The sequence below is a fragment of the Canis lupus genome, chromosome 4 (assembly GCF_011100685.1).
Source record: "Canis lupus familiaris isolate Mischka breed German Shepherd chromosome 4, alternate assembly UU_Cfam_GSD_1.0, whole genome shotgun sequence".
NCBI classification, from domain to species: Eukaryota; Metazoa; Chordata; class Mammalia; order Carnivora; family Canidae; genus Canis; species Canis lupus.
This window is the reverse complement of record NC_049225.1, coordinates 26021115-26049093: the sequence shown is the minus strand read 5'-3', so window position 1 is coordinate 26049093 and position 27979 is coordinate 26021115. Positions and strand designations below refer to the sequence as shown.

Below are 27979 nucleotides of genomic sequence, written 5' to 3'. Positions count from 1 at the left end.
AGGAAAAATTCTCCTCAGATTATTTGAAGTTAACTGAAAACGTATTTGACAAGAAAAAAACACAAAGCTGCAACAACCCAGTCCTTCAGTTTCTGTTTAATGTACTCTTTCGCCATTACTGTATCTTCAAACTTTCTCTTAATGGAAGGGGTCTGGCAGGCTTTGGAGAAGACAGGGCGGGGTTCAAATTCACGCCATATAACTTACTAACAATGTGATTTCTCTAAGCCTTGCTTTCTCCATCTAGTGATGAAAATATTTACCTTGAAAGGTTATAATGAGGATCAGCGGCAACCCACATGGAGCACTTAGCACAGAACCTGGTGCACAGCGGGTTCTCAGATGTGTTTGATAAAGAGAGGTCATGCACCATGAAACACATAACCACACTAGCATGTGTGCATCATCATAATAAAGTTTCCAATCCGAAAAGAGGAAAAAAAAAAAAAAGGAAAAAAGACATTCCAACTTTGAACTCGCACAATAGACTCCCATGACAGCTTGTTTCCAGTTCCTGGCACACCATTTTAGCGTCTTTCCCCTCTCTGCTGAAATGGGAAAGAATGGGGGCTCTCCAGTCATGTTTAGGACTGGCCAGATCACAGAACAGCGATATGGAGATGTCCTGACTATTAGACCATGTGTTCAAAAGCACCTAGAAAAGAAGAAAGGGTGAAGGGAGAAAAGTATATGCCCAGGCCAGAGAACGTGCAGGGGATAGAATCGGTGGGCAGGGGTGTGGGACCAGACAGTTGGCTGGGGGAAGGGGAGCAGGATAGGACCCCATTGCCAGGGAGGAGGCTGGGGTCCCTTCTCAATGCCCTTTGCACTTGAATATCCACAAGTCTGGGGCTCAAATCAAATGCAAACCCTGCAGAACCTGGCGGGGAATGTAAACAAATGAAGTGGGCTGTGGGGAAGGCATGGGGTGTGGGTGGGGAGTGCCTATAGCCAAGTCAAGAGCCCCCTATACTCTCCAAGGGGGCAGCTGCTACTCAGTCTCAGCCAACATGTGTCTTGTGAGAATCAGTGCAGATGTAGAGCTGATTTTTCAGGAAAAGTCTTCAATCCTGGATTTTAATGTGAAATTGCCTAATTTTTAAGTGCTGGCAACACACTGAACATGTCTTAAAATGCTGCAAAGGCCAAACAGAAGAAGCCCAATGGCTGTCAGTTTGTCACCTATGCTGAGTAGTCAGAGTAACAAAATAAAATACTCATTGGTCCAGCGATGGCATGGCCACAGACTCCATCCAGTGGGGTTGGCATGTGCTCAGCCTTCATGCCACATGCACACACGCAGTGGACACATGATGTCTAGTCACTCACTGGAAATCCAGGGGACGCTACTACAGCATATTAGAGCCAGGCTCCCTCATATGTTTCTTATTATACTCTTGATGTAAGAGGTGTTGATGGACAGTCTGGCCCTAAGGCAAGGCATCTCTCTCCCCTCTCGTCTTTCCTGTTCTTTCCTTGGCTAGTTCCAGCCAAGTGTACGCTCTTTCCCACTGCTGCCCCTCACATCCAGTCTTGTTTACTCTTGCTGGAAAGCCTTCCTTGTGGTGCTGTTAGAGCTGTTCCTGTGGCCTGTAGTGAGCCCCGAGGGACCCACTCCTACCCCTATCCTACCCTGACCCATCTCTTCCGAAAGGACTCCCCAGGCAACTCTAGTCACTCTTGAAAAGTCTCAGAAATAATCTAGTCCAGTGTCCCAGCCTGAGAGCTGGGGAAACAGAGGCCCAGAGAAGGCAAGTGATGTGCCCAGGTCACAGAGCTAATCAGAGGCCAGCAGGAATTCCTTCTGTCACTCAGGCCTCCCAGAAGAGTCCTTTGCCCTTTTTTTTGAGCATCCGGTGACTTTACTGTATAAGAGGTCACCAAAAATCAGGAAAGGTCAGGCACTCCAGCTGGTTATAAGATCTGAAGCAACTGAACGTGTCATTCTTCAGCAGAGAAAGAAGTACTGACAAAATACTGCCACGGAAACCCCATTTGGATGGCCTTAAGTGCTCCTGGCATGGCATCCTCAGAGGTGAAAGCAGTGTGGTTTTAATTTAAGAAATCCCAGGGCAGATACTGTGAGGCTCTAAAGATCAGATTTTTAGTATCACCGCTCTCCTTTTGTTCTTTCTTTCTTTTTCTTAAACGGTCCATAGCCTGCTTTTGAAGCCACCTTAAAATCTATTATGGATAAAGCAGGTATGAATAAATAAATGAAGTCTGCTTTTGAGCAGGAGCTTGGTTCTCTGGTACTTCTAAGCTTTCACCAGACCAGATTCTCAGGGTATTTTAAGGGGTCCCCCACCTCACTGCAGCACACACAGTCCTGCCCCTAGCAGTTCAAAATACAACATGCACCCCTTTTTCTCACCACTTCCAACATACCCAGAGCTGTTTTGGGAGAAGTAGGAACTCTGCCTTTGCACGCTGCTGATGAAGGTTAGGTGAGGGAGAGACAGGCAAAGAGTGACCCCCAAAACCAAGGAAGGAGGTCGCTTGTGAGAGTATGCACCTGGCAGGGGCGGGGTTGAGTTGAGGGTGGGTGGTGGTAGGGTTGATGGGTTAACAGGCTTGGCCTGTATATCTGATTTGAGTGACAGGGGCCTATCTTTTGGTCACCAGCGATAATATGCAATTGGGGAGCAGCAGAGCTTCTGGATACGGGTCTTCTTTATAAGATTGTGGGAGTTCACCTTCTGGTAAAGGCTAAGGGGAACTGTTTCACTGAAATCACCATTTTTGAAACATAGACTGAGACTTATCAGTGTGCCATCAAATCAATTGAGTGGCTGCAAACAGCATTCCTTTTAAGAAAATGAACAGATTAGAAAAGAATTGAGGGGCACCTGGGTGGCTCGGCAGTTGGGTGTCTGGCTTCGGCTCAGGTCGTGACCCTGGGTCCCAGGATCGAGTCCCTCATCGGGCTCCCCTGCCTGTGTCTCTGCCTCTCCCTCTCTGGGTCTCATGAAGAAATAAATAAAACCGTAGAAAAAGGAAAACAGAGAAGACTTGAAAATATCAGCATGTGCTGCATGTAGTAGAAGTTCGTGTTACCTGGTGGAACTTCTGTCTGCTGTCCACACACCTGGGAGCCACGCGGCATGTCCGAGCTCTGAGTCTGGCATCGGGTGGCCCGGGCTGGCATCACGGTTCGGTCACTTGCCAGCTGGGCAACTTGGACAGCCCACCTCTTCACACCTCCCCTCCGCAAGGATGATGATTCCATCGACCTCATCAGCGCGACGTGCCGATCGGCCTGCGGTGAAATATGGAAAATGCGCGTGGAAGCTATGGGGGTGAGGTGAGGCTCTGGACGCGTCAGCTGCGAACTGCACGTTGTGCTTGCTGGGGGCACGCAGCCCAATATGCAACTGGGGAGCAGCAGAGATTCTGGATACGGGTCTTCTTTATGAGATTGTGGGAGTTCGCCTTTTGGTAAAGGCTAAGGGCAACGGTCTCACTGAAATCACCATTTTTGAAACATAGACTGAGACTTATCAGTGTGCCATCAAGTCAATTGAGTGGCTGCAAACAGCATTCCTTTTAAGAAAATGAACAGATTAGGAAAGAACTGAGGGGCCCCCGGGGTGGCTCAGCGGTTGGGCGTCTGGCTTGGGCCCAAGGCATCGGCCTAGAAGGGCCAACGCAGGGGGACGCGGCTGCCAGCGCTCAGGCCCCGGCCCGGCTGGGGTCACACAGGGAGCCTCCCCGAGTCCCTGGGGTGGGCCGAGCCAGGGCCCGTCCGGGGGCACCCACCACGCTCAAGGGCTGGCGGCCGAGCCCCTCCGGCTCCCTCTGGCCTTCATCTCCCCTCCTCCCGCTTAACAGACTTCAGGCTCCCCGAAGACTTAATGAACTACAGCTTTCGTCTGTTTCGAGCGTTTAGTCATGACAGAAAGAATTACCCTTTTGGCCAGGAGAGGAAGAAACGCTTTAGTTATCAGCAGAGCTGGCGAGGGGCCCGGCGGCCTCCGGAACAGTCTGCGGGGATGGGAAGGCCGGAGGCACGTTCGGGGCCAGAGCGCGTCCCCCCCAGGCCGCGGCCGCTTCTCGCCTCCCTTGAGGCCGAGGCGCGCCGAGAAGGCGGCCCAGCCAGGGGCGGGTGGCCGGGGGCAGCCCGGTCCGCTGTCAGGCTCCGGGAACCCAATGGGGGTAAGATGAAGAGCTCCTTGGGAAGCGCCGCTCTGAGCCAGCCGTGCGTGTGGGGAGGCCGGAGTGGATCCTTGCTGCTGCGCGAGGGGCGCAGGCCTCCGGGGCAGGGGCAGGCAAGAGGGGATCCCTGTGCCCGGAGCTCGGGCCTCCTGGGTTTCTCTCGCTGCCTGGGCTGCTGACCGTCACCACCGCCCGGGGCGCCATCCCCGGGCCCAGGGCAGGGGCTGGAGGTGGAGGGACACGGGGGAGCCATATCCACTCAGAAACGTTCTTTAGCAAGCTGTTCTCGCACCCTGCCGGTGTTCCCCGAGCCCTCTGATGTCCGTGAGTCCTTGTGGTCATCCTTCCAGCCTCAGGCCCGAGACGCAGGAATAGAGGCGTCCCTGGGGTCACGAGTCACACAGCGCAAGCGGCCCCAGCCATCTCGTCCCCAGCTGAGCCATCCCACGACGACAGGAGAGGACAACCACTGGGATGGCAGTGGTGGGGACACGCCGAGAGCTTAATCTTACCACTTTCTCTGTCTGCAGAGCACAGAGGCCAGTGGCCAGTACACAGAGGGCCTCAACAAGTTGCTTTAAAGTATTTCTGGGGCAGCCCCGGTGGCACAGCGGTTTAGCGCCGCCTGCAGCCCAGGGCGTGATCCTGGAGACCCGGGATCGAGTCCCACGTCAGGCTCTCTGCATGGTGCCTGCTTCTGTCTCTGCCTCTCTCTCTCTGCGCCTCTATGAATAAATAAAATCTTAAAAAAAAAAAAATTAAATAAAGTATTTCTGTTGATGGCACTTGCTTTATGGACGACCTCTGGTATGACATTTCACCACTTGGAGCCCGTTTCCCATCCATAAAGGAGGGATGATGATAATGAAGCTTGAAGGTTCTGTTAAGGATAAAATGAGATAAAGCACATTGGTGTACTGTGGGGCTCCAGGGCGTCACCAAATGCAGACATGAAGGATGCACAAGCTGCTTCGCATCGTGCTTCTCAGCTGGGCCCAGGTGACGCTACCTATGGTAGAGTCCAAAGGGAGTTTTTTGTTTGTAGAGATTTTTCAAGATCTCTGGTTCTCAAATTTGTTAGTCTCAGAACCCTTTGACACTCTTAAAAAGTATTGAAGTCTTCAAAGAGCTTTGGTTTGTGTAGGTTATATCTATCCATATTTACCCTACAAGAAATAAAAGCTGAAAAACTTAAGGATATTTAAAACTTAAAAACCCATCACATGTTAAAATAATAGCATGCTTTGATGAAAAATTCTATTTTATAAAATAAAGCTAGGGAGAAGAGGGGCATTATTTTGCTTTTTTTTTTTTCTTTGTCTCAAATCTCTTCAATGTGAGGCTTATTAGAATTCAGCTGGATTCTCATATCAGCTTCTGCATTTGATCTGTTGCGATATGTTGTTTTGGTTGACGTATATGAAGAAAATCCAGCCTCATTCAGGTATATAGTTGGAGAAGGGAGGGATATTTTTATTTTTGTTTTTTAGGGAGGGATATTTTAACAGCCATTTCAGATAATTGTGAATATTCTTCTTTAATACTACACCAAAACTTTACAAGTAATAGTTTTTTAAAGGCGAGCTGCGATCTGGAATCTAAAACCATATCAATAAACTTCAGACATACTCTGTTGGGGTGCCTGGCACTTTGAATGATTTTTTTTTTTAAAGATTTTATTTATTTATTCATGATAGTCACAGAGAGAGAGATAGAGGCAGAGACACAGGCAGAGGGAGAAGCAGACTCCATGCACCGGGAGCCCGACGTGGGATTCGATCCCGGGTCTCCAGGATCGCGCCCTGGGCCAAAGGCAGGCGCCAAACCGCTACGCCACCCAGGGATCCCTGAATGATTTTTTTAATCCATGCATGATTTTGTAATATCCCACATTGGTCATTTGGAAAATATTTGTTCCTAAGTTATGTAGATCTTCCAAATGTTGACACTTTTCACTGTACATTATCAAAAGGACACATTTGTTAATATCACCACCAATCTTAAAAATCTAGAAGTATGAAAAAAAAATCTAGAAGTATGGGGAAACTGTCCACCTCAAAGTAATAGATATGAGTTTTCAAAAATTCTAATTTTTGCTCAAAAGCTTGCATTTTATTACTGGCAATGAATGCCATTGGTTGTTTTCTTTGAAATGAGAGGCTTACTTTGTTCATTTTTGAGACAAAGTCTGTCAAGTATCCACGTGTGAATTATTATGGTTTTTCTGTCATTTGTTCTTTTAGCTAAAAACAGTGTTTCCATGAAACAGTGGCTAATTCAGCTTGCAACTCAATCTCCCATGTGTTTTTTTCTTGAGATAACCATCTTACGTTGGTAGTTGGCCAAAGTGCTTTGTATGTATGTATGTACTATTTCAACACAAAGAGTATTAAGTAGATGTGCAACCAAAGGCTGAAATTTGATAAAAATGATGTTTACTGCTTCATCAAGGATAATCTTAAGGGAAATTGCCATTCGTCTCCACCCCCAAGAGTGCATGGTGGTGAAGAATGCAATGATGACTAGTATAGCTTGGTGCCTCTTCTCCCTACTGCATTTCAGGTAAGATCCTGGTTCACTGTGTCATGGGCCGCAGCCGGTCAGCGACCTTGGTCCTGGCCTACCTGATGATTCACAAGAACATGACCCTGGTGGATGCCATTCAACAAGTGGCCAAGAACCGCTGTGTCCTACCCAACCGGGGCTTTCTGAAGCAGCTCCGGGAACTGGACAAGCAGCTGGTGCAACAGAGGCGACAGGCCGAGCACAGTGACAACAGTGAGAAGGCTGATGAGGAGCCGTAGGGCCTCTTGCAGGGCACGCAGAGACACTCGGGAACGGAGAAAGAAGTCCCAAAGAGCCCTGCCCTGTGGCTTGGGAGGGTGAAACCAAAGCTTGACTTCCTCCCATCTTAAACCTCCAGGTGTGTGCTGATGAACAGGGAGGATTCAAGGCTGCCTTCCGGATGAGCACTTGGCTTCACAGCAGAATGGAGCAGTCACTCAGCAGAATTGGTTACAGATGAGCACACAGTTCTGCACAAAGGCGCCTGTATTTTTTTATCTTTTTTTTTTTTTTTTTTAAATCTGGTAAGATGGAAGCAGAAAAGGATTGGAAAATGTGTAGGCATTGTGCTGTGATTAAATGTGCTGGCTTTGTCTGAAAGTTATATTCTTAAAAAATAATTTTAAAATACAAGTTTTTTTTTTTTTTTTTTTTTTTCTAGCCTCGCAGAATAGCACCCTGGGGAGCTGTTTTAGAGGAGAGTTTGCACAGCTTATTAGTGGGTCCCCTCTCGGGAGCATCCGTACTTCCTTAGCAGCTCCCGCATCCTCCTTTCCACGGAATCGCCAGGCACGGGTCACCAGCCACAGACGCTGCTCCCTGCGAGGCCCTTTATTAGGGCTGGGGGTGGGGGTCCTGAGTCCCTGTGCAGAGGCCCCTGCCGTGTGTGCTTCCACCCTCCTCAGGAGCCAGGCCTCTTCAGGATCTTCTCCAGAGTTGCCTCGACCCGGAGAAGTTCAGGGAATTGCAGACAAGCGTGCTTGACTTTAGAATTTTGGAAAAAAGGAGGAGGCTACTACTTGAAGAAGCTCCTTTCCTTTGGATTCTAGTCAAAGCAGCACAGGCTTGTTTTCAGTCACACCGGAAAGTGTTTGCTGTTTAATGGGAGAGCAGGGCAGGTGAGCTGGGGTGTGGACTCTCCCCGTCCCCTGAGAGCTAAGCCAGGCTTGGTGTGATTTTTCATTCTTTTTTTTTTTAAGCTATTAAAAAAAAAGATTTTATTTACTTATTTGAGAGAGAGAGAGAGAGAGGGAGATAGTACAAACAGGGCGAGGGGCAGAGGGCGGAGGGAGTAGCAGGGAGCCCAATGCGGAGCTCGATCCCAGACTGCTGAGATCATGGCCGGATCTGAAGGCAGACGCTGAACCTACTGAGTCGCCCAGGCGCCCCTGTGTGACTTTCAGTCTGGAGAAGATAAAAGCAGGTGGCAACAAGCAGGTAGATGGCTTCTGGAACCAGGAGCCCTAAACTAGACAGGACCCAAAGAGAGGTGCTGATGGAGATGCCCGGGATTAAGGACCAGGAACCAAAACTGCCTGGAGAAAGCAAAGGCCTGTGGGAAAAATATGAAAAGGGGCCCAATGTCCAATTTGGTTGTCGTTTGCAGCAGGAAACCACATGAAGTTCTTCATGGAGGGAAGATAGTGTCCAGGGGCTCAGCAGCTTTGTAAAGCTACTCTGTGACTTTAGGTGGGCTGCCCTGATTTCGTACCGGGGGCGGGGAGGACTTGTGGCCTGGGCCCCTGTGGCTGCACCGGGCTTCCTGGGACTGCTCTGAGTCATCTTAGCCCAAGAGAAGTCAGGTCCTCGTGACGACTCAGATTGGAGTGTGAGGAGAGCTATTCTCAGGCTCCTGGGAAAGAGATACAGACCAAAAGGGGCTCTAAGATCACAGAAGTGCTTACAGGATCCCAATAACCCACTCAAAACTCATTTATCTCCCACATCCAGAGAGAAATTAATATTTCCACGTTAATGAAATATATTTTACACATATTATATTTACTACATAATAATAAATACTTACATTTAGATGAGTCCATTATGTAGGAAGGATGTAATGCTGGTAATCTCTTGAGCTTCTCTATGCCCTTCTATATGCTCCCACCCCTTTGTGCGGCTGTGAGTCCTACTGAGGATGGCAGAAGCAGAGTACTGATCTCTTCAAGATGGCTCCTGGGAGCCAGAGGGAGAAGAAAGTAGGAACAGAAATTTTTGCAAAAACATTTCAAGTCTTCAGAGGTAAATTGTTTGGTCAAGTATTCACCAAGAACCTACCACATGCCAAAAAGCAAAAACAAAACGGCAGGTTGTAATCAAGTGCAATGAGGGAAACAGGTACTGAGGTGGACAACAGTTGCGGACTGGGCCGTCAAGACCTCTCTGAGGAGATGGGGTGAGCTGAAACTTGACGGATCACACTTTCCAAAGGGGAGGGAGCATTCTCGTTTGATCTAGATGATTCAGTTTCTTGCTTGGATATGGAGACCGGGTTGACTAGGGTAGAAATGTGGGAGAGGGCTGGAGATGACATTTTATCAGGTCTGTAAGACATACAAAAGGTGTCCCATGTCACTTGACCTTGAATCTAGAGGGAGCTTAGAGGAGTGTTCACAACTGCAGACATAATTCTAGGTGTTATGTGTACATTAGTGATGTTTGGCTCCCCATAGTACTGGGTGAGATGAGGAGAAGGAGCACCAGGCCTGAGCACTTCAACATCAATGTTTAGAGCTGGGCCTGGGTGGCAGGGGGAAATCCAGGAGCAGAGACAGGCAGAAGGAAAGCCAGGAGTGTGGAACTATGGGCACCTGGACGCAGAGAGGTTGAAGGTACTGCTTCCCCACCTAACAGTACTGGTACTCTTGAGTTTTGACTGTAGACCGTTGGAGACAATGCTGGCTTGCCCCAACCAAGTAAACTGTACTCGTATAGTACTTACCAGTTCCTAGAGCATCATGGATTTGCTAGCTAAGCCTTTGAATCAGAGCGATGACAACTTAGGGCCTTCTCAGAGTCAAGTGTTGTAGGAAGAGCTGCCATTTGGAGAACAGAGTTTGTTCCAGCTCACAAATTTTAGCCGAGCGAGTTTGAGCAATCAAGTTAGCTTCTTTGAGCCCAATCTCCTCTGTACGCTGGAGACAACTGCTCCATCTCCTGCACAGGGTGGGCGTGTGGATCCCGAGAAAGGGCTGTTTATGAGAGCCTGGTAACAATATTATTATTTCTAAAATAGAATGTCGGCAAGGAAGGCCAATGCCTTCACACCTGGGGAGGCACCACTCGAACTATTCAAAAGTTATGATCGACAGCTGATGACCACTTGAGACTCTTAGAAGGTAAAGGGAAGAACACATTACTGGGCTTAAAAAACATGGCTTGTTAATGAATCTCAACCTAACAATGACCCCATTTCAGTCCTAACAAATCCAAGTTCCTGTTTTCCAGGATCCTTGGCATCACGTTTAGGTTGGAATTGCTTTCTCTAGTGAGGATGGGTAAGTAAAGAATGTGCGGGGTGTTCTGAGGCCACCTCAGATCAGCAGTTTCTCTCCCCAGAGCCTTTCTGTTCTACCCATGAATGCCTGAGATGGGGGCTGGCAGAGGAGGTCCTGTCCCTGGCTCCCCTGCTGTCATTTGGAAGCCTGTGACACAGGAAGTCCCCAGGACTGTATTGAGATGCTGGTCTGGCAGGTCTGGGGCAGTGACTAGAACTTGCCCATGAGCTCCCCAGAGGACCAAGGGGCCGGAACCCCAGTGTCACACAGACCATAGGGTGTGATTAACAAGCCGTTGTGAAAGGGAAAACAGGGACATCTCCGTTCCCAAAGAACCTCAACAGAGGAGGGAAGAGACTACCTCTGGGAAGGTTTCAAGATGGAGCCTGTGGAAGCTTCCAGATCAGCTGATTAGCAGGCCCCCGCCCCAGCCCCCCGGCTCGGGCAGCCTCTTGCCTGACAGGCGCACCCACTGGGCTGCTAAGACCCTAGACGCTGCCGCACTGAGGCAGCTGTGGTTTCAAACAGGCGGCACACCGTCACCTCCGGCTCTGGAGGTGGTCATTCTATTCCCTTGGCAACCAGCACAGCGCCTCCAAGTTTCTCTTCTTCCCTTCGTGACGACAGCCCTTGCAGAAGGCTCTTCCTGTAAGCTCTCCCTCAGCCACTACAGATGTTCATCCACTGGCTGCATTTGTAGAAGGAAAGAACCAAAAGACTTGGTCTTTTGTTATTATCCATGGTCTTGCCACTCAGCCAGGATGCTCTGTAAGCGCGAAAGAACCGGAGGAAGGGTGAGAGCACCAGGCCAAACACCAGCGGGCATCCCCCGTCTGCAGGAGCCTGTGATCCCGGGGTGTGTGCACCCGGCCTGCCTTTTCAGTTTTATTCTGAGTCTCCTTAAAGTTTGTGTCCGAAGTCTCTACACTTGCTTTGCTTGTGTTAAACCACTTATGGAAAGGCAATGCTTTCCCTCCAAGACGTATGAAAGAAATGACAGGAGAGTTGTAAGCACCCACATTTAGACACACTGAGAGCTTAGTGGGCCAGTTTCACATGGGTACCAAGTCAAGCATTTATTTCTAGGCTTGGAGTTTGAGTAATAAAATGTTTTAACAGACAGAACCTTCCCCGAATGCCATAAAATAATGTTTGTAAACATTTTTTTTCCGGGGGGGGTGGTATTAACTTTAGACTCTAAAGAAAACATCCAATCAACTCATTCACAACAGAGCAAAACTTTCACACCTTTTTTTGAGAAAATGATTTCTCAAATACACAATCCCGATTGGGTGCTTTTTTGGGTATGAACTTTTATAAAAATGAAGTTGGCTATCACTGTGCTAAGGCGCTGAGGGGTGTTTATAACAGACTGTACAAATGAGGCAAATGGACATTTGTGCAGGATCCCTTTGCAAATGAAGATCCAAGTCAAAAAGAAAAAAACAAATTCACTTTATTTTAAAGACAATGATTGGCATACAGAAGGTATGCACCAGCATAAAATAAACTTTCATGAAAAGCATTAAAATCCATTATAAATTAATTTATTAAATAGGTATTTGGTATATGTGATGGTTTTTATTAGATATTACTCTTATTTATTGCCAACCCCCTCCCCCAAAGTCAAAACAAATCAGAAAAATCTCATAACTCCAATTTACACTAAATAATTTATTTTCCCAAAATGTGTATGTGTTCTGAGATGTGACACATGATACAGTTCCATTGGTCATTCTCTATCAATCATAATATGACAGGACACAAGAGGCTAAAAATGGCTCATCATAATTTATTTTATGTTAAAATGTACAGCTTTTTTTTGTTTGTTTTTTTTTCTTTTTTTTCTTTTTTTTTTTGAAGTGACTGACTAAAAAGAGAACAGATAAATACAAGAGTGTCGCTGGCTCCTATTTTATACAAGGATTACGCCTCTCCTGCTTGGCCCTTACAGTCACCCTGTACAGGTACAAAGGCTACAAAAAAGGAAGCAATATAAACAGACACAAATAACTTTTTTTTGCTTTTTTACATGCGGTTCTGTAAGCTTAGTTTGAGCTATTCACAAGCTACTTCTCTATTTTTCCTTAAAAAATAACTCCAATATTTTATAAAGATAGAAAAATCTACAGATGGAATGAAAATGTAAAGTTAGAGGCATTTCCATAAAATAGCAACTTTACACCAAATTCACTATTTTTTTTTAAATCCTGCCAAGTATTTGGACATATATGAAATGTTTCAAAACCTGACAGATAAACACTGAGATATGCTTCATTCAATAAACAGAAGTCTGCATTTATAAAACAGAAAGCTGCCTTTTTTCCCCAAAGAAATCTGTCACCAAAATGGAAAAGGGTCTCAACTTTACACCAAACATTGAGCAATAAAACCCTTTTGACTAACCAAATGGGAATAGCTTTTATAGCTCTTTACAGTTTTATAATTAACAAAAATATAGTTTTTTTTTTTAAACCCTCAAATTAGGGCACCCTACTCAAGGCAAAAAACTTAAGAAATGGCTTACTGTTAGCACAACACTTGTACAGTACTACAAAATGCACTGTCACTAACAAAGACATTAGCGGCATGCTCAAGTGTCACCTTAACCAAAATATACAAGAACTGAAATGCTAAAGGCATTTACATGGAGTGGACAGGGAAGGGGGAAAAAAAAAGTTCCAGGTTCAGTATTAAAACAGATAATTTGGTGGGGTGGGGCTTGATATCCACATCATTTAATGGAAGCAGGCACAACAAGTGGCTGCCTTCAAATTGTAGTCCAGAGAGGCCTTCCTTTGCAGAGAATTTCATATAAAAGTAACAGAAACAAAGATACCAAAAAAGAAAAAGGAAAAAAAAAAAAAAAAGAAAAAACAACTTGTATAAGGCTTTCTGCTGCATACAGCTTTTTTTTTTTTTTTTTTTTAAATAAATGGTGCCAACAAATGTTTTTGCATTCACACCAATTGCTGGTTTTGAAATCGTACTCTTCGAAGGTATTTGTGCAGATTCGATCCAATGGTGATGCCCAGGGGATCTCGTGACTGCCCCTGTTGCCTACCTTCTCATGTAGGACCCATTGAGAGACTGTTTGGACATGCCCGTGTTCATGTAGCCGTGATGTCCAGGGGCCGTGTACATCATGTTACCGTGGGGTGGGGTCTGCATTGGCTGCTGGGCATATGGCTGGGTTCCCATCATGCCCATCTGCATCTGCATAGGGTATTGGGGTGTTTGATTCATGTAGCCATGATTGCTGTGGTAGCCACTGTTCATCATCGGCTGGGACATGCTGTACCCATTCATGGCATTGAGAGTATTCATGTTCATGTTCACAGAGTTGACGTTGTAGGCTGGGGCTGGCATCAGGTTCACACTCATGTTCATGCCTCTCTGCATCGTTAAAGTCCGTGCAGGACCCTGCATGGCTACAGTCTGGGAGCGCCCATAGATTTGCGACTGATGGGTGGCGGCGGCTGGTGACAGAGATGCCGATTTGGTTCTCATGGAGACGTGGCCCTTGCTGGCAATCTGGGTTTGCAGTCTTTGGCTGTGGGAGATGCCAATATTTGACGCAGCCATGTTCCGTTGCAGAAGAGGCGGTGGCAGATTCATCGGAGGAGGAGTCAGGTTGGGGGGCGGGGTCATCGTAGCTTGTGCTTGGGGTCCCCCAGGGACGGAGTGCGGAGACTGGGAAAGCTGAACAAGCCCTGTGTTACTTAGTGGTGTGGACAAAGAGGCACTGTTTGCATAGGAAGTTACAGCAGCGGAATGGCTGTAAGGCAATGAATGATCAATCAGTGTATTAGTTAACTGCTGTAGTTTGGCAAGGCTGAAGGTGGCTGATGGCTGCGGGTAGTGCCCAGCCCCAAAATCACTCTGGCCCATCCGTTCATACAGGCCGATGTTGGCGTTGCCAGTCTCGGGGATCTCAGGCAGCTGCATGGGCGGGGTGAAATTAGCAGCCATGCTGCACTGGGCCAGCTGCTGGCTGCTGCTGGGAGGCCTCTCCACCACACAGCCTTGGGGAGACTTGACGCTGCAGGTCGGGGGAGAGCTGATGCTGGTCTGCTGCAGCATGCTGCAGCTCCCACTGATGTTGGACATCTGCTGGGTGACAGCACAGCTGCTCTGTGTCAGATTGCTCGAGGTGAGGTTGCTATAGGAGCAGCTGTTCTGGGAGGAACCGTTTCCACAAATGCTGCCGCCCATGGTAGAGTCATAGCTACTCGGGTTTTCATAGTTTTCAGTTGTGCTCTCGATGCTGCCCAGGTCACTGAATCCGCTGTCCACAACTTGCTGTGAATGATCGGACACCGACGGGACGTCCATCATGGGACTGGTTTCCATGTTCTGCAGAGATGGCACGGAGATGGCACTTTGATCTGGGCTGATTTGGGCATAGCTGTTTTCCAGGGCAGGGACGCTGGGGCTGTTGACAGAACGTACTGACTGGCTGGGATGGGAGTGGACGGACGAAACTGGGCTACTGTGGTCTGACTGCTGGCAGTCGTCCAGAGTGGTGGCGATCTGTGGACTTTGGTCTGCATGGGTGTAGTTCTGGAGGCTCCTACAGGCCTCTTGGGTCTCGGTGCAATCCTGAAACGTGTCGTCCTGCTCACTGTTCTCCTGGGTCAAAGACTGAACCGCCTGAACGGTCTCAGAGTCTATTTCCACGGTTGTGGTATTTCTCTCTTTGAACTCGGAATCCACGCCTTCGCTGCTCTTTTGGTCCTGCTTCGGTGCCTGTTCTTCCGGTGATTCCTCGTCCGATTCAGGCGCAGCGTCAGTGCCTCCAGCAAGCTCCTTGGGCTCACCGTTACAAGCAGCTGCAAGGTCAACGCCACAGTCCATTAAGACCTCTGAGTTCGAATGGCTAGGCTGGACACTAAGGTCTAAAAAAGCCTCCTGGTTCTCCAGTACTTCTTTGAAGGCTTCTCTTGGCCGGTCTTCCTTCTCTGCTTGCGCACCCTCCATGTGACTATCATCTTCATCATCTGCATCATGACCCTCATTGTGAGACGGCTCTTCATCCTCTTCCTCCTCCTCTTCATGATCGTCCAGGGCAACAGAGTCTTCTTTGCCCAGGCAGACTTCTGGTTCTTCTTTTTCTTGACTTTTAGCACCACCTGGGTCCTTTGCAACATTTTCTTCTTCTTCTTCTTCTTCTTCCTCTTCTTCCTCTTCCTCTTCGTCATCTTCTTCCTCCTCCTCTTCTTCTTCCTCCTCAGGCTTGATTGCATCATCTTCTGTTTTTTCACCTGGCGATTTATTCGGACTTATAGGTGCACACGTTTCGTCCCTTCTGTTTTCATCCCGAGGCAGCAGGGGTTCCATAGCTTCCTTGACCTCCTCCTCAATCCTGGTGGGAGTGGGGCTGCTTTTGTCTTCTGGAGTCTCCTTCTGTTCTTCTACTGTTATCTGGTCATCAGGTTCCATGGGTGTTTCTGGCGGGGTGTACAGGTTCAGTTTAAATCCGGTCTTCCTTTCTTTGTTCGGCCTCCACTTAGATAGACCACGTTTTGTTCCTTTTGGCCATACTTGTTTGCACTTTAGAGGTTCAGGATTGTCTCTGCTGCCTTCTTTCAAGGTATCTGTATCATCATCCATATTGTCTTAGCGAGGAGACAAACGGGAGGAAGAAAAACAAAGTCTTAGCATCTCTTTGAACACCTGAATTCATTTTTCTAAATTAGCTAGTATACACTGATTTCAAGGTCAAGAGTTGATGATAAAGACACCATCAAAACTAACAGAGATTCATATTGTGCTATAAACCTAGTGAATCACCTAGGTCGGGGAAAAGAATACATGTCTCACTTATTCTCCCCCCAAAAGAAAGCTGTGCTTTTTATAGAAAGCACATGGAAGGCAGCCTGGGTGGCTCAGCGGTTTAGCGCCACCTTCCGTCCAGGGCGTGATCCTGGAGTCCCGGGATCGAGTCCCATGTCAGGGTCCCTGCATGGAGCCTGCTTCTCCCTCTGCCTGTGTCTCTGCCTGCCTCTCTCTCTTTCTCTGTGTCTCTCATGAATAAAAAAAAAAAAAAAAAAAAAAAAGGCACTTGGATGCTGACAATTATAATAAACTGCTTTGAATTTAACAAATAAGACATTCTCTGGTGTAAAAGTCCAGAATTCCACAATGTTAATAAATAATCAATCAATTTGAACATGTACACATTAGAAACTACAGGGGAAAGGGGCTCCTGCTAGCTCATTTATCCAAAGCACCACTGTCCTGGTGAAATGAATAAAAGCCTAACTCTCATATCTATCCTGAGAATACAAATTTCTGTTTGTAGACATTTACTGGATTTATATGATCTCAGATGACATTATTTACTTTGATTTGAATGTTCTCTCTGGCATAAAAATAAACCGGGTACCTCTGAAACAAATGAAAAGATACCTAGATACCCCCGATACAAATGCATCTGTAATCTACTAGAGACCATCATTTTGGCATGACACAAACTGTAATGTCTTTGCCATGAAATGATTGAATACTTAAATGATAGGTATTCTTTTTTATCACCAATTCTGTCCACATAGTATTTAGGATCAATTTGCTGCTCAAATGTAAGGTTTGAACATTTTAAAGTAAATAAGAAACAAACCATAATTGTCATGTTTATTTTAACTTGGCTAATCTTATTTTTACTGTACCTTTATGCACATGTGAATATAAACAAATTTTTATTTATTTTTTTTTATAAACAAATTTTTAAATATATTTATCTAAATATGAGCAAGCAAACAAACATATGAATAAATACAAATAGAAAACACCTAAGTCTTCATGAGATCTTTATTCTATTTTTTTTTAAAGATTTTTATTTATTTATTCATAGAGACACACAGAGAGAGAGAGAGGCAGAGACACAGGTGGAGGGAGAAGCAGGCTCCATGCAGGGAACCCGATGTGGGACTCGATTTCGGGTCTCCAGGATCACACCCCGGGCTACAGGTGGCGCTAAACCACTGTGCCACCGGGGCTGCCCTTCATGAGATCTTTAGAAAGTTAAAGGTCACACTGATCTCCTGAAGGGGTCAATGTAAAGGAAAAGCTTTACAAAGAAAAACAGCCTCTATTACAAACATTACTTTGGAGAACAAACATAAGATTTCACATTCAATGTGGAACAGAGATCCTTCTTTGCCAGAATGAAATGATTTCTAATCCAATCAGTGCAGAGCAGGGTAAGCTCCTAGTTCATTTACATAGTAAAAGGATTACACATAAACTTACCTGCAAGGATTACATTCAAACTGGCTAGCTGAGAAGAACACATAAGTGATGTACACTGATTCCTTCAGAAGTACAAAGTACAATACCCACTTAACAGTCACTTCGAGGTACTCAAATGGTTTTATTGCTATTCACATGGGCAGGAAATAGCCATGCCAGTGCCTCTGGATTCCACATGCTGCTGGACCTACCAGCTTTTATAGGAACACTTCTCTAAATAAGATGGGTTTTCTGGTAATTAAGAAGATCCTGAAAGGAATCAGGTAGAATATGGCCACTAAAAATTTTAAAGGCAAATGGCCCAGAGTGGACAATAAAGGTAATGATGATTCGTTTACACAGTCCTGAGAAGAAAGTTAAGAAGTGGAAATAAGGCTCAATGTCCACACAAAAAAATGGTATCTTGCTGCAGTTTGCTGTTTGTTTAAAGAAACTAAAGAACTGGGGTGCCTGGGTGGCTCAGTCAGTTGGGTGTCCGACTCTTGGTTCTGGTTCAGGCCATGATCTCATGGGTCATGAGATCGAGCTCCGAATCAGGCTCTGCATTCAGCGGGATATCAGCTTGAAAGATTCTTTTTTTTTTTTTTTTAAACATTTTATTTATTTATTCATAGAGACACAGAGGGAGAGAGATGCAGAGACACAGGCAGAGGGAGAAACAGGCTCCACGCATGGAGCCTGATCCCAGTCGCCGGGATCACACCCTGGGCTGAAGGTGGCGCTAAACCCACTGAGCCACCAGGGCTGCCCAGCTTGAAAGATTCTTTCCCGCTACCTCTCCCTGCCCCTCAAATAAATAAATAAACTTAAAAAAAAAAAAAAAAAAAAAAGGAAAGAAAGAAAAAAGAAACTAAAGAACAAGGTTTGGACTCTACACCAGGGTAAGATGTCATTCTCTCAGCAAACTATTGTATATAGCAACAGTATTCCTGTTAACTATGAAAGTCAGAAGATGCTTGCTCGTGCCCTTAAAATTATGGCTTTTCTTTTTTTCTTCCTTTTTTCTTATTTGATAGAGAGAGAGCAAGCATGAGCGGGCAGAGGGAGAGGGAGAAGGAGAAGCAGGCTCCCCACTGAGTAGGGAGCCTGATGCAGGGCTCAATCCCAGGACCCTGAGATCATGACTTGCGCTGAAACCAAGAGTCAGACACTTAACTGACTGAGACATCCAAGGGCCCCCACTTTGTAAAAAGAAAAAAAAAAAAAGATTTTTTAAAGTAATCTCTATACCAACCATGAGACCTGAACTTACAACCCCGAGATCAAGAGTCGCATGCTCCACCCACTGAGCCAGGCACCCCAAATTGTGGCTTCTTAAAAGCAAGAGAGACACCGCAGTTCTCAAGGAAATGAGATGGCCTGTTTTTAGATTAGAAAAGATATTAGAATAAATTTTTAAGTAGAGTGATTTCAGCCACAGAGCAGAGACTGTCCATAGATCCTTATGATTCAGCCAGAAACTTAAGTATCCAAGCCAAAAGGCAAGGAATGGTTGCTTTTAAACAGAGCATCAAAGACTACTCATTGGTGTTAGTATTTTTTTTTTGGTAGAGGATGGGGTGGGATGTCCCTGCCAACGGCAAATTATAAAATAGTAATTTAAAAGGAAGGACAATTTCCTGATTTCCACACTATCCTATATTATCAAAGCTAAATACTGATAGTGTGGGTGAGTTTAAATGATCCTTGATAATAATGTATCCTAAGACACCAGTAATTATAAGCTGCATGATTGATTTACTAAATTTATTTTTCAGGAAGAAAGAAACTACTGCATTCAATGCTTACGCAGACAGTAACCCTGATTCTGGAAATATTAAATGTGGGGGAAAAAAGTACCTATTAGAATCAAGGAGATGCTGTGTGTTTCTTATTGAGAGACTTCAGAGTTTCTGAGGATAAGCCAATTTCTGGAAAGAAAGATGAACCCACCCGGAGGAATGTTCTGGCCTTAGAGGTTGTTTAAAATAAAATCCAATTCCAGGAAGAAAGGAGAGATCCTTTTATGAATGAGTCGACACAACCTCAGAGTTGCCTTTGGGTATAACTCCAGGTACTTGCCTTTTGGCGGTTAATATACGAGATATGCACAAGGATAAGATTTTTATAATTCCTCCACTTACTTCTACAAGGGTCAGCATTCTTAAAACAATGATTGTCTTTTTCTTCCTCTTCCTCTGTTTGTTTTTTCTTCCCAGGCTGATGTTGGAATGTTTTTCTCAGGACTGGCTTCCCGCCATCTTCCTCCACTTCAATCTCACAGGTAGGCTCCAGGTGTGGCATTGGCCTCTCTTCATCTGAGTTGTCAAAGGGCTCATTCAGTACTTCTGTCGTCTCAGAAATGGTCTCAGTTGTTACACTGCTGTTGATCCTCCTGCGTTTACGGCCCCTTTTCTTCTTTAGCACAAAAGGCCTCTGAAATTAATTCCAAACATAATACATAAGAGCTCATGAGAAATTAAATGGTTGAGTCGATATGCAGCAAACATGTACGGAAGGCCTGAGAATCTTACACGTAAAGACTTCTGTGATGCCTTTGTACTTAACCTTCCATTTGATGTTTAACATCCCTCTCGGGCTCAAACTACACAGGCAAGTGTTTTCCAAATAAAACAGTTGTTTACTCAAGAAGATGCTTTGAGAGGGAACATCGCCTCAGCTTAACTGTAGATTTTAAAAGCTAAGGTTTGCTTTTCTAGCATACATTTTCCAAGTACATTGGTACTTGCAGACTCCAATATCCTGTATATCATAGCTATTCAATCATCACAGACACAGATGTTTCCATAAGTGTTGCAATAATCGACTAGCCACTGGGTCACTCATTTAATACTTGATAATTGTTCAAGGAGCACCTGCTATCATCAAAGCACCAGAGGAGATCTGATGGTGTACAAGGCTAACCTATTTGCTCCCCATTTCATAGGGCTTTAGAACGGTGAAAAGGGAAGAGGACAGGGTAGGAGAAGAAAGGATTATTCTGTTTAAAAGGTTAAGAGAATCATGTATTGATGACTGCAGGGATGTCAGCAACTGATAATTTTACAAAATCTTTTATTATAGAAGGCATCTTAAAAAATTAAAAGACATGTCAATTCTGTCTTATTTATATAAGATAGGATTTTTTTTTTTTCTAATTGCACCACAGGCTGGCACAGATGACTCTCCATAATAGCAATTATAAAATACTTCTGCCCAAGCAAAAAAGTATTTAATGAAACAAAATTAAAATACAGGAATAACAGAATTGCTGCTAAAATGTAATCTGTCAATAATGGGCCTGAAAAATTATTTAAAATACACTGCAAGAAGGTTCAATACGTTGGGTTAAAACTGTAAATAAACTGTATCCAAGAATTACTGTTGACTCACATTAACTCTCTGAATGTTCACATATAAACCTGATAATCACATTCTGTAACTTAACAATTATGATTATCAACACCGCCGGTTGGCCTGCCCTCCCTAACCGACTATAATTTTCCCAAACATGAGTACAGCCAATATAAAGAACTGGTTTTCGGGCAGCCCGGATGGCCCAGCGGTTTAGCGCTGCCTTCAGCCCAGGGTGTGATCCTGGAGACCCAGGATCAAGTCCCACGTCGGGCTCCCTGCATGGAGCCTACTTCTCCCTCTGCCTGTGTCTCTGCCTCTCTCTCTCTCTGTGCCTCTCATGAATAAATAAGTAAAATCTTAAAAAAAAAAAAAAAAAGAACTGGTTTTCTTCAGATTGAATCCACTTATATGATGGGAGTCCGTAGCATGCCTTGGATAATCCTGGTTTTTGATATTTTTAAGACAAATTTCTTTGTAATATATACATAATACCTGAATACATTTTCCTCGTAAGAAATCAAAAGATTACTCAGAAGCTTGAAGTTCACTTTATGGGATGCTCTTTTCTACTCCTTGCCACAGCTGCATTTCCACTAAAAGGCTACCAAATTGGGAGTTAGAACAGCAAGTTCTTTGACAGGCAGTACACAGGATGACCTTGGGGCAAAGCCTCAACTGGTGCTATTTCTTTAAGTCTTGGGTATACTAACAGTATCTGGTCCCTCACTAAGTCACAGATAGTGAAGACAAAGATATCAGATCCGGGTTAAACAATTACCTAAAGACAAAATCAGTTTTTTAAACTTTCTGCACAAGGTATATCTAGAGAGACCACCAGGCTATAAGAAATTTCAGCAATGTGACTTGGCCACAAATTTAAAAATATCAGCATCAACACAGAGAGTCTGAAATACCTTCTAACAATTCTATGCAAGAACAAGAAAAATAGGAGCACTGGGCTTGGACTCAGGGCAGTCATCTGGTTCTGGCTCCATATCTAAGGAGTTGTAAGACCTTGGACAAGTCTCTTAGCCTCCCCTAGGCCTTGGTGTTTTCATCAAAATGCACTGAAGGTGGTTTTAAGTGCTCTCCAAGGCCCCTTTCTGCTTCTACACCCTGACTTACTCTAGTCCCACAAACCAGCAGGTGGCAGTAACTACTAGACTAGGAAGCCTGCCTGTCCCTGTTTTCCTGTCAGGGCCACTAACAAACCTCAAAAAGTAAACACAATCATGACTGTAAGATAAATGATGATGATATATGATCGGGAGGACTGAATACAAATAAACTACATCTAAAGAATAGAGAGTGAAACAAATACTAATAGTTCGCAATGACAAAATTTGATTGAAATGGACTCAGACTGAAACTCTAAACAGACACATACCTTTCTCTTTATGGCAACTGATTGTGGTTTAGTCAATCTCGGAGGAGAACTCTGAATATTTTCTTCTTCTTCTTCTTCTACTTCTTCTTCTTCTTCTTCTTCTTCTTCTTCTTCTTCTTCTTCTTCTTCTTCTTCTTCTTCCTCTTCTTCCTCTTCCTCCTCCTCTTCTTCTTCCTCTTCCTCCTCCTCTTCCTCCTCTTCTTCACTGCTCTCCTTAGACAGCTCCATCAGCTGCCCTCGCTCCCCTGCCACTGGCCGGCTCTCCGGGGAATGCAAATATTTATTTTTCGATTGTACTTTTGCAGGTGATTGCCTACTGTTCGCTCTAGAGGACAGGATTTCTTGCTCCTCCTTTTCCCAGCAGCTAGCTTGTTCCATTAAGCGCTCAGCCTAAGGCGGGGGAGGGTAAAAATGGTGGGCCAGTGAAAGGGCAGTTAAGCCAGAGCCTCTAAGGATCAAAGGCAAAGGATCTCTTAAGTCGTTTCTGATCAGGACAGTCAGCCAGCCAAGCAACATTCCAGCTGCATCATCTTAGGACTCTTTTGCATCAGTTAGGATAACAAATCAAAGAAGATTGGGTTTCATGGGATATTTAGCAGTATTAATGATGCAGCGAATTGATTTGAGTCCTTTATCACTACATTACATGCTCACTGGCATGGAGCACTTTAAGCAAGTTCATAAACACAAAGAATCGATTGACATTGCAGCCTTGGAGCTCAGCACCAAATGTGATCTGATTACATGCTGTCAGTAGTGAAAAATGCTGCTTTGTGATCAATGATAAATGTTTCATTTTTCATACTCAATTCAATAAAATTATCATGTCTTACCATGCAACCTCAGTTAGGATAAATTAGTGCCATATCATTTCACAAGCTCCCTCTACATAACCAAGCCTTTGACAACGACGGTAATGACTTTCTTAGCTTAGCTTAAGAATGCTGCAAGATTGAAGTCACACAACTTAGGCAGATGAAGCCAATCATTACCTCTTTCTCAGCTTCTCGCTCTTCTTCAGAAACTGCAGCATTAGAAATTAAAATTGGGGTCCACCTTAGGCTTTCTGGATCAAGTTCATTGGTCCGGGAACAGGTTTTCAGCTTTTCCATGTGGCCCAATATCAACTTTTCCCTTCTAATGATGACAAATCTGTAATGTGACGAAGCAGAACAAAGTGCAATCAAAAGCTGAAATTTCATTTCACCTTCATACGTTGACAAATGCTAGCACTATTACCCAGGGTACAATTGATGAGAAAGCTCATCAATGAAAAGGTATAGCAAATTGAAATCTGACCAGCAAAAAAGTATCATTTCCTGTTTCCTATTTAGGAGAAAGCTTTTGATACTGTCTTTTATCAACCTCTTATGTTAAACTAGAATGTATCCCCTGCCCCCCCACGTCAGGGACCCTTTCTGGTGTAAGATGCTTGCAAGGCAGCCAGCGACGCCCAGGCCTTGGTACTCACCTGCCATCCCTTTTGTCAATCATATGGAGGTGCTGCAGAGTAGTGGCAATGTCATGTGGGCACATGCCCGTAGCTCTGCTGATGGCTTTGATGCTGATGTGCCTCTCCTGGTGGTGGTAGAGATATTCTAAGATGACGCTCTTCCAGTAGGCCAGGTAGGAGAGGCGGCCCAGATCAGAGAGTGGCTTTTCAGGAGACCCTGCCTGGCCTTCTCTTCTAGAAAGCAAATAGCCTAGGGCAGAAAAAGCCAAAGTCGACCTCATTGTGGTGTTTTCAGACATTGGAACAGGGGCCACTTGGAAAGAACGGAAGTAGCAAGTAGGTAAAAATGGCACACCAGAATTTACGTATGCAGTCTCTTCCCAGTTGTAGGGATTTGATCTCCATGAAGTTTATGCTTTTGAACCTTTTATAGTAGCACTGTAAGTCAACTCATATAGCTAGCGGCAGCATTCCAAATATACGTCATGGCATATTAAACAAAGCTAAGGTTGAGGACGTTACTTCTGATAAATTTCAACATCCAAGTTTCCCACCAACTTTAGATTCTTTCAAAAAACGAAATGTCAGGCACTTACTCAGAAATCCTGTCGAGGGACCACCCCAAACATTAATGGGCAAGTTGTTTTCCACAGGAAGGACCTAATGACCCTTTGACAGCTGGGTCTTAATAAAAGAGAAGGGTCTCTGTTGACTCAGATTCTATATTGCTTGTTACATTTAACTAGTCGGCTGATCTGAAGCTTTGTTTTAGGACTCATAAAAGAATGTCTTTTAAGTCGACTGCTGCAACTCACAACAGCTCCGCTAGCTCTATTTTCACCTCTTTCATGTAAATTAATTTATAATCCCACCCCAGAACGTTGCTTCTACAAATTAAAACAAAACAATCTCCTTAAAACAAACTGTTTCATGTATATTCAGAAAAATCCCTGAGCATGGTAAGCTTTTGAATGTGCATTCTACAGCATTACGGTGAAGGTTCCTTGGCAAAGGGACTTTAAAATGATTTAAAACTTTAAATCCACTTGAAGGTAATGAATGAAAACTGTGGCTGTGTTGGTAATTAAGAGCCACTTATGGAGCAGAGAAGAAATGCTATAAACTAATGATGTCTACCTTGCTCTAATTATCAATTTCAATAGCCTCACCTTCCCAAACTTACCAAATTTAAACAAACATCAACCACATACAGTAGGTGGCAGCAATTACAAAATCATGCTGCTCTGCAAACCACCCAAATCTTCAGCATTTTTCTTCTTTATCTACATTTCCAAAATGGCTGCACTCAAGGATTTTCTCAATTTTGGATTTTTTTCTTAGAAGGAGAAATCATGCCTCTGATGCATTTTCCTGCCTTTCAAAAATCACTGTAAATAATGCAGAAATATAGAACAAGAAATCCAACCTGGCCCTAGAGGGGTATAACCACAGCATTTTGCATTTTGACGGTTTTAATCCGAATGCCATTGTAAAGAATGAGCATATATTTAACTTTAGGCTTTCCTGAAGTCTTTTGACTTATTTGGGTCTTTAACTCATGTGTAAGTGTAACGTATTTGATTGAATGCAACAAGCACCACAAAATATTACAGTCAAACCACCGTCGACGCGTCATTCAGCTGCATACAGAGGCTTTCAAGAGCAGTGTGTCAGGAATGCTAACAGTGATGACCACGGTGTTCAAGCCAGCCCAGAGTGTGCCCTGTCAGTTTGGAGAAGAGCTCTCTGTCGCTCAAGTACAAAGGGTGCCCAGACCTCACAACACAGATAATTGGCACATCTGTCCCCTGCCTCCTAAGTGCTTGGCACATGCTGAGAAATTTACTCAGTTGGCTGGGGGACCGAGTTCTGTACCTCGGGGGGGCGGTGGGGGGAACAACACCCTTGTGACCATGAGATCCCCCAACTACAAGTCCCCTGCAATGACTGTGCAACTGTGCAATTCCCTAGTCCCTCACCGGTTCTCATCTGAACCCCACAGTTAGGGACAGAAAGCCCCACTCCCACAGGTCAGTAGGAGGAGGACTTCTGTAAGACCCAAGGAGTCAGAAGGTGGTAAGTGCCCTTCCTACCTTCTGTTCTCCGCTACTACGAGCAACCTTACCCAGAAAGCACAGATTTCTTTGTTCTGTCTTCTCTTCCTTCAATTCCCACCCTGGACCCAGTCAGAATCCCCCCAAAACATATTTTCCACAGCTGTTCATGTTTTCACACTCTAAGGCAGCACATGCACACCTTATCAGGGCCTCCACCTAAACTGGTCAGGCCATTGGAACTCTCAGGCAACCTGGGGTCTGGGGAGAGCATTTAGGCATTAATGTTTCAGTGCCTGGGATTCCCACCAGGGTAAGTGGCAATCTCCTGGGACACACCCTGTGACTGCCACTGCCACAGGAGAGTCCTGAGGCCCAGGGCAGGCTGGGAGGCAGCAGCAGGGCAACAAGCATGCACTCACTGAGCCCACTGGGTCCACTGGATTTTTGCAGCAAGCCCTCCACCCTGCACCAGTGAAGGCTACAGGGCAGGAAGGCTACCAACAACTGCCAGGAAGTGAAACTCTCCCAGGTGCTGGGGAGAAAAAACTGCAAACCCAAACTCCAACCAGAAAACAGCAAGGCTGGTGTTCAGGGCTCTTGTGTGCCAACATTTCAGACCACACAGTGCCACTGTCCAAAGCTGTCCCTGCATTGCCTGAAGTTAGGTCTTCTTGCTCTGACTCCTGAGACCCTCAGGGAGCTTATACCAATGGAAGGAATCTGCACGTAAGCTGAAAGGCATTTGTAAGTCCATGGTCTCTTCCTGAAGGAGAAATTTTTAAATTAAACAGATCCCATTTCCACAATTAAAAGGACCAAAGGTAAATTTCTGAATCCTTAGTACCTAAGTGAAATCACTTGTAATATGTTAAAATGTATGGCTTAGAAGAAAAAGTTGTCATGTTTACTCCATGGGTGCACTACGTGGATAAAGAATAAAGAATTTAAGCTTCACCTGCAGCAGGCACTTTCCCTCAAAAAAACTGTAGCTGGTAGCACTTCTGTACTCTGACCTTTCTTTTCTTTTCTTTTTTTAAAGATTTTATTTATTTGAGAGAGATAGTGAATGAGGACAGGGAGAGAGAGAATCCAAAGCAGACTCTGCACTGAGCACAGAGCCTGACATGAGGCTCCATCCCACAACCTCGAGACCTGAAACCAAGAGTCAGATGCTTGACTGAGCCACTCAGGTGCCCTCTACGCTGACCTTCCTGACATGGAATGATTTATATAATGAATGTCTTGCTATCTTTTGTTTCCTTCTCTCCCTTTTTTAGGCTCCTCCAGATCCTAATCACTGTAAAGCCAATTGAGAGAATAATATTTGGTGAGAACATCTAGGTTATTGAGTAATTTGAGAGATGCGGTGGTTTGATGTTACAGCTCTTAAACTTTTAACTTACCAAAAAGATTCCAAATAATTGATCTAAGATGCAGGGAAATAAAAAGCACTTATCTTGGAAGCCGGTGAATGATCCTGAAAGATCTGAAACAAGTACAATACACCCCTGGTGAATAGATTCCCATGGTGCTCGAACACCTTTTCTTAACTGAGGATACTTTCAATCAGAAAACCTGAACCATCCCTGGGGAAACCTGGCTGTTCAGACTAAAAACAAAGTGGTGTTTGGAGGGCAAATTCTGGTAGCTGCAGTATAATTAATTGCTGATGAAATTATTCCCTTTAAATTGTCTTTGAGGCAGAGGTGCTGGTGAACAGCACTTACTCTGTGATCAGGAGACTTGTAATTGGAAATTGGCCCACAAGCCCCTCAGCCGCATCAACTAACTATCTTGATACTATTGAAAGCTGGATTTCTCTTCTGCTTCACTAGAACTACTTATCCAAAGGAAGACGAGGTTCTGAGCTTCAGTGTATGGACCACACTCTTAATTCATAAGAGTATCAAGGTGCTTGCTTAAAGGGAAAGTAAAGAGCACGGGGATCCCTGGGTAGCTCAGCGGTTGAGTGCCTGCCTTTGGCCCAGGGCGTGATCCTGGAGATGGGATCGAGTCCCACATCGGACTCCCTGCATGGAGCCTGCTTCTCCCTCTGCCTGTGTCTCGGCTTCTCTCTCTGCATCTCTCATGAATAAATAAATAAATAAAATCTTAAAAAAAAAAAAAGGAAAGTAAAGAGCAATGTGATGTCTGCAAAAAGTAGCATTTCTAAGCTGTGCTGACTGCATAGGACCCAAATTTACCTCACTGCTGTTAAGGCTGACCTACTTGTAGTAAGGGAGTCAATTCTCATGTTAACTAGCCCCGATCCCATGTG

At 44.9% G+C, this 27979-nt stretch overlaps 2 protein-coding genes and 1 long non-coding RNA gene across 11 annotated transcripts in view; 1 reads left to right on the top strand and 2 right to left on the bottom strand.

The window, feature by feature from the left end:
• Positions 1 to 7324, top strand: part of DUSP29 (dual specificity phosphatase 29) — a 32593-nt gene extending 25269 nt beyond the window's left edge. For all 3 annotated transcript variants that reach the window (XM_038534435.1, XM_038534438.1, XM_038534437.1), the window contains exon 4: positions 6718 to 7324. In XM_038534435.1, the coding sequence (XP_038390363.1) occupies positions 6718 to 6959 (242 nt within the window). In that variant the 3' untranslated portion in view covers positions 6960 to 7324. The remainder of the gene's footprint in view (positions 1 to 6717) is intronic.
• LOC111095495 lies at positions 83 to 4744 on the bottom strand. The gene is made up of 3 exons (XR_005357976.1): positions 4448 to 4744; positions 3058 to 3259; positions 83 to 655 (listed from the first exon to the last, which is right to left on the bottom strand). It is a non-coding gene; the product is annotated as an uncharacterized LOC111095495 (long non-coding RNA).
• A 4680-nt stretch (positions 7325 to 12004) lies between the features above and the next one.
• Positions 12005 to 27979, bottom strand: part of KAT6B (lysine acetyltransferase 6B) — a 186380-nt gene continuing 170405 nt past the window's right edge. For all 7 annotated transcript variants that reach the window (XM_038534424.1, XM_038534422.1, XM_038534425.1 and 4 more), the window contains 5 exons: positions 23663 to 23894; positions 23184 to 23343; positions 22192 to 22581; positions 19592 to 19883; positions 12005 to 15835 (listed from right to left, as the gene is read on the bottom strand). In XM_038534424.1, the coding sequence (XP_038390352.1) occupies positions 13278 to 15835; positions 19592 to 19883; positions 22192 to 22581; positions 23184 to 23343; positions 23663 to 23894 (3632 nt within the window). In that variant the 3' untranslated portion in view covers positions 12005 to 13277. The remainder of the gene's footprint in view (positions 15836 to 19591; positions 19884 to 22191; positions 22582 to 23183; positions 23344 to 23662; positions 23895 to 27979) is intronic.